General features: G+C 35.2%; 1 protein-coding gene across 1 annotated transcript in view; it reads left to right on the top strand.

The window, feature by feature from the left end:
- The window catches only part of OTOGL (otogelin like), a 231,764-nt gene extending 226,794 nt beyond the window's left edge, over nt 1-4,970 (top strand). The window contains exons 59-60 of the mRNA XM_055095938.2: nt 782-861; nt 1,510-4,970. Coding sequence (XP_054951913.1) covers nt 782-861; nt 1,510-1,710 — 281 coding nt within the window. The 3' untranslated portion in view covers nt 1,711-4,970. The remainder of the gene's footprint in view (nt 1-781; nt 862-1,509) is intronic.
- Nucleotides 4,971-10,990: the final 6,020 nt, after the last annotated feature.

Consider the following 10,990-nt stretch of genomic DNA (forward strand, 5'->3'; position numbering starts at 1 on the left):
AAACTCAGCAGGATAATTCAGTGATTTTCCTAAAGTAACAAAGCAAGTTGGAATAGAGAGAACCTTGGTTTTTGCATCTTGATTCAGGGATTACATCCACTATTATACATCATTAAATATAGATGCTTGCATGTAATAGCACGTGATAATCCATTACACACACAGACACATATTAAGATATCATGAATGCATACAAAGTGTTTTCATTTGAAATTATAAAAGACCATTTCAGAGCCATAAAATCAAGTATGACTCATCCATACACTTCAATATGGTTGATAAGTGATTCTATTAAAATTTTGCATTATTTTATATTAATGTCCATTAAGATAATGTGGTTTTAAATCTCTCAATTTTTATTTTAAAATTGATGTATATATGTAGTTATGCATTAATTACGTATGCATATATCTACTTATACACTTTATGGTTTATTCCAAAAATTATTTTAAACACATATATGCCACACACAGGTTGATGTTAGCATTATTACATGTGTGGAATATTTCTGATTTCTGATTGTGATAATTATTCTAAGACAATAAGATATAAAGTGGAAATCAATAAGTGTAAAGCCAGAAAATATAAGAAAATCTATTTAGAAGGTGAAAATAAATATTGCACATAAAAATGTAAGAGAGAAGTTTTAAATATCTTTCAATACTGGAATATATTTTATATAAATACACCAATTTTCAACTGTAAATATATTCATATATTTAATTTAAGAAACAATTTAACGTAGGCCTTTGATGAATAAATACATTTTATATTTTATCAGGCAAACAAGAAGAAAGAATATGCCAGAAAGTGATCATTAAATCGGTCATAAGGAAACAGGACTGTATGAGCCAAAGCCCTGTAAGTGGAAAAATGTCATTTGCTACATAAATGCACACATCTTTTTAGAAAGTATGTGTGTTACAGAAAGAAGAAGTTTGTAAGCCAACAAAATGCCAACGCTTAACAATATTTAACTGAGATTATTCCTACATTCTAATGTTGCAATATTCTGTTTGTGAAGAAGTATGAATTATTCTTAGCATAATCAGCAGTTCTGAATGATGGTTGCAATCCAGAGGGATAGAAATTGAATCTAAATGTATTTGACTACATGTTGTCTTCACTATGCAATTTTACTCAGCAAAAAGAGTTCTGCTTCTAACTTTGTCCCTTTTAATATGACCTGCAGCGTGCTTGAGCCATGATATGACACAGGTTACAATAGATTAACTATATTGTGATTAACATGTTCCATATAGATTTATGTTGAGTTATGTGTGCACATTTAATGCTTTGAATGCTATGTTGAGCATTGCCATGAAACGTCCCTTTGACTTATGTGACTGATGTTTCATTTATTGTTTTTTACGATCTTGCAACATGCAGAAGCTTGAGGGTTGGAGTGATGAGGAAGAAAGATTTTCATCAGATTTTCTTAGTGGAATCAAATAATAACCAGTACTTTTAAAAGTTTAAGACTTTTTTTCTCATTGTCACTTCTTACAGATAAATGTTGCATCTTGTGATGGCAAATGCCCATCAGCTACCATATATAACATCAATATTGAAAGTCACCTAAGATTCTGCAAGTGTTGTCGTGAAAATGGAGTACGAAACTTGTCTGTGCCTCTGTATTGCTCAGGAAATGGCACTGAAATTATGTACACTCTCCAGGAACCCATAGACTGTACATGCCAGTGGAATTAAACCCTTGGGTTCCAAGAGCTCTATACAACATCATAACGTCAGATAGAATTAACTTTTATTACTATTACTTAGGCATGTGGCAGATTTATGCTGTTTAACAATACTGTATTTTTCAGACTTGAAATGTGGAAATTTAGCAATTTGTACAAAATATATACAGTTTCAATAGCAAAATTAAATTTATTGCTTTACTCTATTTTAGAAAATCAAATGACTGTAAGTTGTTCAGCTGAAATGCTGTTATGTATTTAATTACAACTTGGTGCAGATACAGTATATTCTCATCAACTGGAAGGTTATTTTGCAAAATTCCTTCAATTTCACTCAGTAGCTCTTTTTTTCTTAATTTGCAAAGTCTGCTATAGCTATCCAAATTAAGGTACCCATTAATATGTACTCCTTAATCTGGTAAATGTGATCAGTTAAAATTGTCATCTAGATAGCAATAAAGAGTGATATGCTTAGAGATATAATGGATTATTTAAAACCTGAATGGTTTATAGAGGAGTCATTATAAATTCCCCTCATTTTGCAGGTGTAACAGGTAACCAGAGAAGCTGTGTGACACGTACAAATTTATTCAGTGTAATAATATAGTAAATTCATGTTAACAGTTGGATTAAATTCTAGCTCTCTCTTATTCCAGTACTATATCACTTTTAAAATCCTGAGCAGTATGTAGTAAGAGTATATCACAGAATCTTTCATTCTTAAAGAGTTTGCATTGGATAGAATTAAGTATTTTAAGTTTAACATATTTGAAAAATGCCCCCCATACATTGTTATTCCAATAGTAAGGAGCAGGGAAATATAGCATCATTTGCTAAATAGAGGAGATAGATCTTGAACTGTTATTTTTTATATAATTAAAACTGCTATTAAATGTGTTGTCAGTATTTAACATTTAGTTACTGTCTCATGAATATTTAATTTTGAGGATGTACTTGCATACTGTTGAAGTTGAGTGCTGTTTTGCTGTTAATGCTGCTGCTTTGCCAATGAAGAATGAAATAAATTTATCTGAATGTATCAATAACTTTAAAATGGAATGCTGCACTTTTAAAATATGGTAGATTATTGACATTTGCAAGAAGAATGTATTGAGGTCTTTGGAAATGCCCAAATTCTTTGCCACCTATAATTAAAAATTGTCTGAATTTTCTCCTCAGTATAAAGGAGTGAATGCCCTACTTAGTGTAATTGTATCAAGTGAAATCAAACATCAACAAAAGAACAGTAAAGTCTCATTGCAAAGCAGATACTGGGCCTCAAGGGTGGGCTTAGGCTTAAACTAGATTATCTGCTTTCATATACTAATGTTTTCATTTCAAAATCATGTGTCCCCAAAATATTGCAACTTACTGAATATTTTAGATCTCTTGGGTTACTTAAATATGTGTGAAAAAATCAACATTGCATCTGCAAATCCCAGTGTTTACTGTATATGCAATTGATTTATCCTGTTTGTGCTTAATATAAGTGTTCCTGAGATGTTAACATTTCAGTATTCTCTGATTCCTATTAACATATATATATATAAAATTAAATGTTTTTGGTTAAAATATATTAATATTTCACTTAAGAGAAAATGTTATGTATTTCAAATAGAAGTAACTAATGTTGTATATTATCTATTGCCCATTTTTATTTCCATTTTCTGTAAAATATTCATTATTAAAAATATTAAGTAATCAATCATAGAAGGAAAATGGAAAGTAATATGAGGGAAGTGGCTACTCAGAAACCTACCAAATTTATCTGAAATTGAGGCCATAATTTAGAACCAAAGGACCAACTGAAGGCTCACAGTACTAATTACAACTATTCATATATCCCTTGGTTTGCTTTTCGGTTGAAATAAAAGCTCAATCACTAAAAGAAAAAAAAAATTAAGCAATCTTTAAACCTATTTGTGGAGAAATGGGAAACATTCTCCTAGAACTTTATAAACATTCAACAAATACAACAAATAAGCATTTAGGGCCTACATGTGCCAGGCACTATTATAAACTCTTGGGACACAGGCAAAACTAAACAGACACAGTCCTAACCCCCTTAATTCTTAGAGTCTAGCAAGAAAGCAGGCCTTAAATAGCCATACATATGATATGAGAATGTCCAGAAAGAGATCCCAAAACTTATTAGAATGTGGCATATCATAAAGATGACTCTGAAATCAGTGGAAGAGTGCAAATTAGCTCTTAATAAAGCTAATTTGTTGGGACAACTGAATGGTTACATAGATAAAGAAAAATTTGAATTCATACATCCATTGACATTAGGATAACCTCCAAATGAATCAGAGATTTAAATGTTAAAAAACAAAAGAAGATAGGAGTTACAAAAGAAAATAGGGAAGAAATCTTAGATTGGGGAGAGCCATTCTAATTGTGACTCAGTATCCAGATACCCCAAATAAATGATTCATAGATTTAACAGTTAGAAAACTGAAAACAGACAAATTCTGCTTGGTAGAAAAAAGTCAAAAAAAGATAAAAGCAAAGAAACAATATTTGTGACATATCAGTGACACAGTCTAATCCTCCTGTATGTAAAGAACTCTTGAAAAAAATAACAAAAGGAAAAAATTAACAACCTGATAGAAAAATGAGCCAAAGATATAAACTGATAGTTGAAAGAAAAATAAGTAAGACTAGTGGATCCTTTAACAAAAAAGATAACTGAGCACACTTCTAGTTAATAAAAAATATTTTACATTCAATCTACAGAAATTCAATTTCTCACCTACCAGACTGGTAAAAAACCAGAAGTTTAATGATACTTTTATTTTTTAAGGCTCTGGGAAGATAAGCACTCTCACATGTCATTGATGGTAACACAAAATTGTAGAAATCCTAGGGAAAACCTAGAAATGTATACTAATATTAGAAGTGATTTTTGGTTTGACCAAACTGCCTAGAATATATATGCCGTACAAACGCCTGTACAAATACAAAGTGGTATTTGTGAAGGTTATTAATTGCAGCATTGTTTGTAATAGAAAAGAACCAACAATAGTTGAATAAACTACGTTAATCCACATGTGTAATACTATACATCTGTGAAAATAGAATGAAAAGTATATATTGGTGTGGGATGATTTCTAACACATTTTTAAATTGAATAATGTATTGAAATCTAGAACAGCATATTAGATTTCTAGGTGTTGTAAATTAAAAAGGGCCTAAATAAGAAAATATAATCATATTTACATAGGAAGTAAACAATGAGGTAATAAAATGGCGAAAACCAATGGTGGAGGTGGATCAGGGTAGATGAAGATTGGGATGCAAACAAGACTTCTCCATGTATATCTTAATATACATTTTGAGTTTTGAATTATGAATGTATTGCATTTCAAATATTTAAATTATATATATATACTAATATAAATAAATGAACAATTCTAAGTTATGATACATGCTGCAAGGGAAGAGTAGAGGTTGCTGAGACAGTGACATAGCAAAATCTAATTTGCGTTGGGTGAAAAGTAAAGGGAGGCCTCTGGGAAAATGATGTGTAAGCTGAGACCTGAAGGATGAGTGTGAGTCAAACAATAAAGCATTTCCAAGAGAAGGGAACAACATGCATCAAGGTCTTTTGAGAGGAAAGGACAAAGGCTGACCAGGGAACTGATAAACAGAATTTTGTTTGTTTGTTTGTTTGTTTTGAGTAATGGGGAGTGTGGTATAGAATGAGGCTGGTGAGATGAACTGGGAAGCCAAGCAATAAACAAAAAGGCTGTTATGATGCTATTGCTATAGAACAGGTGAGAAATGGCAGTGACAGTGCAGATAGGAGAAATCGTCATATATAAGATATATTTCAGAGGTAAAGTCGAGGACTTGGTAATCATTATGACACAGAAAAGTGTTTTGAGAATGCCTCTGAGTTTGATCAGCAGCTGGATGAATGGAGGATAGGAACCTTGGACAGAAAGGTGAATTTTAGCTGTGAGATGGCAACGTTTAGAATCCATTTCTGAGCATGTTGATATGGTTGATTAGACAACTGAGTGAAGTTATCAGAACGTGGCTATCTCTATTGGTTTGGTGCTCAAAAAAATCTTTGTTGAAGTATTTTTAGGATTTGTTAATATATAAATTGTATGAAACTATGAGAATGAATGAAGTTATCTAGGGCAAGAGTATATAGTGAGAGGAAAACAGGATCCAACACTGAGTCTTGAAGACCTCTTACATCTAAGGGATTGTATAGAAAAAGAATGGCCAGGGGAAAGGACTGAGAAAGAATGGCCATAGAGGTTGAAGTAAAGCCTGGAACCTTGAAGGAGGTCATAGAACCAAGGCAATACAAGGCTATACAAGGGACTGGAGTTATGGTCTATCAAATGATGAAGAGTCACTGAATGTATATAAAGAAGAATTGGTGTTTCTTATGGACAAAAGCATAGTGAAGTGGGTTGAAAGCGGATTGGTAGGTGATCAATCTTTCTCGATACATGCACCACTCCACTTCTGCTCATGCAGAGATTCGCTTAGGCACATGCTCATATTTCTGCAGCTGGTGTTGCTGGACCTGCTTCTGCTTGCACCTTCATGGTGAATTCTTCCCACCGGGCTGTGGACACTGGAAAAGCACCGCGCATGCGCAGCTGACCCAGTCCCCACCATGGGCCTCCTTCCCTTCCTCTGATCACTGCTCAGTCTGCTTCTGTGGGGGAAGGACTCCATCCCTGCCCAGTGCCTGCCATGGGAGCTGTAGCTTCCACCACCACTTCTGGAAAGAAGCACGTGCCCTCATGAATGCCTTGATGAGCTGAGTAATACAGCTGGAAAGAGCAGAGGAGTTAATATCCTATGGGGTGAACTCTGACCAAGGAGTGACAGGCCCAGGAGTCAGCCAGTAAATTGCTCACCGTTGCTCCTCACTCCCAGTGATCTTTCCAAGATGTAAGCGTTCCATTTGGCCTTTCCAGGTACGTCTCTGTGAGTTGTGTCCTGCTGTCCAACAATCTGCCTTGTACTTGCTTTTGATCCTCTCCTATGTCATCTCACTTTCCTTAAGTTACTTCCTCTCAGTCTTCCCCACCTCAGGCTCTACTTCAACCTCTATGGCCATTCTTTGTCAGTCCCCTTCCTTGGCGGTTCACAGATCTCAGTGCTGCGTGTGTGTGTGTGTTTATGTTGTGTATACATACACATACGTATATACTTCCTGATAGGCTCAGAAATAAACATTAAAACTACAAGATGCAATTGTTTTGTTATTAAATCAGTAAAGACTTTTAACTGTATACTCTGTCATGTTGAGAGGGAGAAGAGTAAAAAACAGACTCTCATGTATTGATTGTAGAAAGTAAAAACAAAATAGCCACACAAATAATTTATTTCGAATATTTGTTTATTTATTTTTGCCTTTCTTTCTGCCTCTCCTGATCTTGAACATATATTTCTGTAATTTTTAAGTTCGTAAAAATTATTATATTCTTATGCATTTTTTCTGCAGCAGAGATTTTATATGCTATATAGTAGTCCATTAAGTGAATATCACAATTGACTTAGCCAGTCTATTAATGGATATTTATTGCTATTTTTTTATCTAAATAAATCCTTAAGCATGAAGTGGAATTGAAGGATCAAGTGGTATCAACATGTGAAGAATTTCTTTTCCTATTGCCAAATTTGTCTTCCACAACTGGTGAATCAACTTTTGCTACCACAAACACTATTTATGAGTTTGTTTCCTTTATCATCATCAATATTATGTAGTAACAGATAAACTAATTGATATAATAAGCAAAAATCATCAGCTCATATGATACTAGTATATGTATCTGAGCTTGCCACTGAATTCAAACCTTTTTACATACTTACTGTAGTTCTTTTGTCTATTTTTCCTGTGTCTATTTTCTTCCTCGGTAATTTCAAACTATGCCCTATAAGGACAAACAATTTGACAAACTTTAACTTACCTAACACTACCTTTTAAAGGTTATATTACAATGAATGTAATCTAGCAAGTTTGATTCTGTTTTTAAAAGTTGAATTATTAACAAAATAAAACCTGTCATTCATGTTAGTTTTAAGAGGTGAATCAAATTAATTACTAATTTATCAATTCAGTGAAGCTGAAAAGGAGAAGAGACAGACAGTCTCTTAAGTTGCTATGCCTACCAGCAGAAAAGAGGCTCTTAATAGGAACTGAAATGTTTTTGAGTTTTTTTTTCAGGCAATTAATTACCATGCAAAGTTTTAGCTTAATGTTCACGTTACATAGAAAATAACACTAAATTTTTGAAATCCAGATATTTCAACTAATTAAAATTGATATATTGAGAAGATTTGTGGTTATATTGTTGACCAAAAACAGTAAAACTGTGAAATATTTAAAGAGGTTTATTCAGTTTGTTCTGGGCCAATTGACTATGGCCCAAGGAACAGTCTCAAGAGGTCCTTAGAAAGTGTGCCTAAGGTGGTCAGGTTACAGTTTGAGGTGATACATTTTAGGGAAATAGTACTTACAAGCAAAGACATAAATGAACATATGGGATGTATACGTCAGTTTGGCCTACAGAGGCAGGATAAATTGAAGGTAGGGGCTTACAAATCATAGATAGATTCAAAAATTTCCTGATTGGCAGTTGGTTGAAAGAGTTAAGTTCTATCTAAAGACTTGAAGTCAGTAGAAAGAAATGCTTGAGTTAATACATTGGCAGTTGTAGAGACCAACTCCTTGATAGGTAGATGAAACCTCCAGATTATAGCCTTCAGAGAAAGTAGATGGTAAATGTCTTCTTTCAGACCTTAAAAAAGTGTCAGGGCTGGGTGCAGCGGCTCACACCTGTAATCCCAGCACTTTGGGAGGCCGAGGCAGGCAGATCACAAGGTCAAGAGATCGAGAACATCCTGGCCAATATGTTGAAAACCTGTCTCTACTAAAAATACAAAACTTAGCTGGGCGTGGTGTCACGCCTGTAGAGGCAGGAGAATCTCTTGAACCCGGGAGGCAGAGGTTGCAGTGAGCCAAGATTGCACCACTGCACTCCAGCCTGGGCGACAGAGCAAGATTCCAACTCAAAAAATAAAATAAAAAAGCATCATACTCTCATTTAATCTCTCCTAGATCTGGGAAAGACCTAGAAAGGGAAAGAGATTCTCTATAGATGCAGATTTACCCCACAAGAGAAGAATTTGCAGGACCATTTCACAATATGTCCAAGAAATATATTTCGGGGTAAAATTTACTTTTTTTCCTTTAGGGTCTGCTATCTGTCATGTGATGCTATACCAGACTTAGGTTGGAATTTGGTATCTTATTGCCACACAGAGTCTGTTTTATCAGTCTTATGGTCTTCATTTCAATGTTAATACTAGTCAGTTGTACCTGAAGTCCAAAAGGGAGGAGACATAATGAGACTCGTATGACCTCCTTTCACCTTGTGCCAGGAATTCAGTTTTTCAGGTTTCTCTGGGGTCCTCTTAGCCCAGAGGGGGTCTGTTTAGTTGGTTTAGGGGTGGCTTAGGATTTTATTTTTGTTTTACAACATATAGATTCAGATAATTTCAAAATACATAATAAGTATCATTGATCAGAGGGCCTGTAGCTCAAGTGGGTTAGGATTTATATTTGTGCTAATATTCCCAGACAGGGTTGCTGTGAATGGTTGTAGTCTGGGCATTGTATAAAAGTGCTTATCTTATATAAGAAAGGTAGTGCTGAATTGTAGGTCAGGCTCTTCAAGCCAAGACGTGTAACTTGACAAGGGGCTGTTTCTACCTAGAGGAAGGAATGCCTTTTTTTCTTTGCATGAAGATGAAGGCACTGTCCTCTTATCAAGCCAAACACCCAAGTTTGGGGCTGCATCTTCCCAGAGGGAGGAGCCTGTTTCCTGTAACTCCTGAGGTTAGAAGCGGAAGCCTTTTTCCAATTCACCCACCAGACATTATGCGTTTTCCTAATATATCTAAGGACACACCATGTGGTAATTTGTACAAAAGTTACCTACTGTTGTGTTACTAGCCTTCATTTTTTTTCTAATAAAGTCTTATAAATGGATGTAGTGCTTGGAAACTTCCATTTTCATTGCATCCTTGCGGAGGGAAAGAAAAACTTCTCAGAGTTTATTCACTAAGAGCTGCTAATGAGAAAGTTTTAAATGTCTAGCTAAAGACAAAATTATATTGCTATAAAAATATCATCTATTTAAAAAATACAATTACAGAAATCTAGGGATGGATAAAAAATAGAAAACTATGTTTTTTATGAAAGAATATGTAATTTAAATTTTTCTGCATTCATAACAATATGTATTTTGTATCAAAATTATATTTAAGCTAATTTTTTGTATTTTTGGTAGAGACAGGGTTTCACCGTGTTAGCCAGGGTGGTATCAATCTCCTGACCTTGTGATCCACCTGCCTTGGCCTCCCAAGAGTTTTTTCTTTTGCAAAGTAATAAACCTCAGCATTAAAGTCACTGAAGTAAGTAATTTTCAAAATATTTTGCCAAATATTTCTTTTAAATATAAGGATTATTTTTCAACTTCCTTATTATTAAGAATACCACTGAGGTTCCAAGATGGCTGAATAGGAGGAACAGCTCCAGTCTACAGCTCCCAGCGTGAGTGATGCAGAAGACAGGTGATTTCTCAATTTTCAACTGAGCTGTGAAGAGAGTAGTGGTTCTCCCAGCACGGACTTTGAGATCTGAAAACGGACAGACTGCCTCCTCAAGTGGGTCCCCGAGTAGCCTAACTGGGAAGCACCTCCCAGTAGGGGCCGACTGACACCTCACATGGCCGGGCACCCCTCTGAGACGAAGCTTCCAGAGGAACGATCAGGCAGCAACATTTGCTGTTCTGCAATATTCACTGTTCTGCAGCCTCCGCTGGTGATACCTAGGCAAACAGCGTCTGGAGTGGACCTCCAGCAAACTCCAACAGACCTGCAGCTGAGGGTCCTGACTGTTAGAAAGAAAACTAACAAACAGAAAGGACATCCACACCAAAACCCCATCTGTACGTCACCATCATCAAAGACGAAAGGTAGATAAAACCACAAAGATGAGGAGAAACCAGAGCAGAAAAGCTGACAATTCTAAAACTCGAGCGCCTCTTCTCCTCCAAAGGAATGCAGCTCCTTGCCAGTAATGGAACAAAGCTGGACAGAGAATGACTTTGATGAGTTGAGAGAAGAAGGCTTCAGATGATCAAACTTACCTGAGCTAAAGGAGGATGTTCGAACCCATCACAGAGAAGCTAAAAACCTTGAAAAAAGACTAGACGAATGGCTAACTAGAATAAACAGTGTAGAGAAGT

Source organism: Pan paniscus, chromosome 10, assembly GCF_029289425.2.
Source record: "Pan paniscus chromosome 10, NHGRI_mPanPan1-v2.0_pri, whole genome shotgun sequence".
Lineage (NCBI taxonomy): Eukaryota > Metazoa > Chordata > Mammalia > Primates > Hominidae > Pan > Pan paniscus.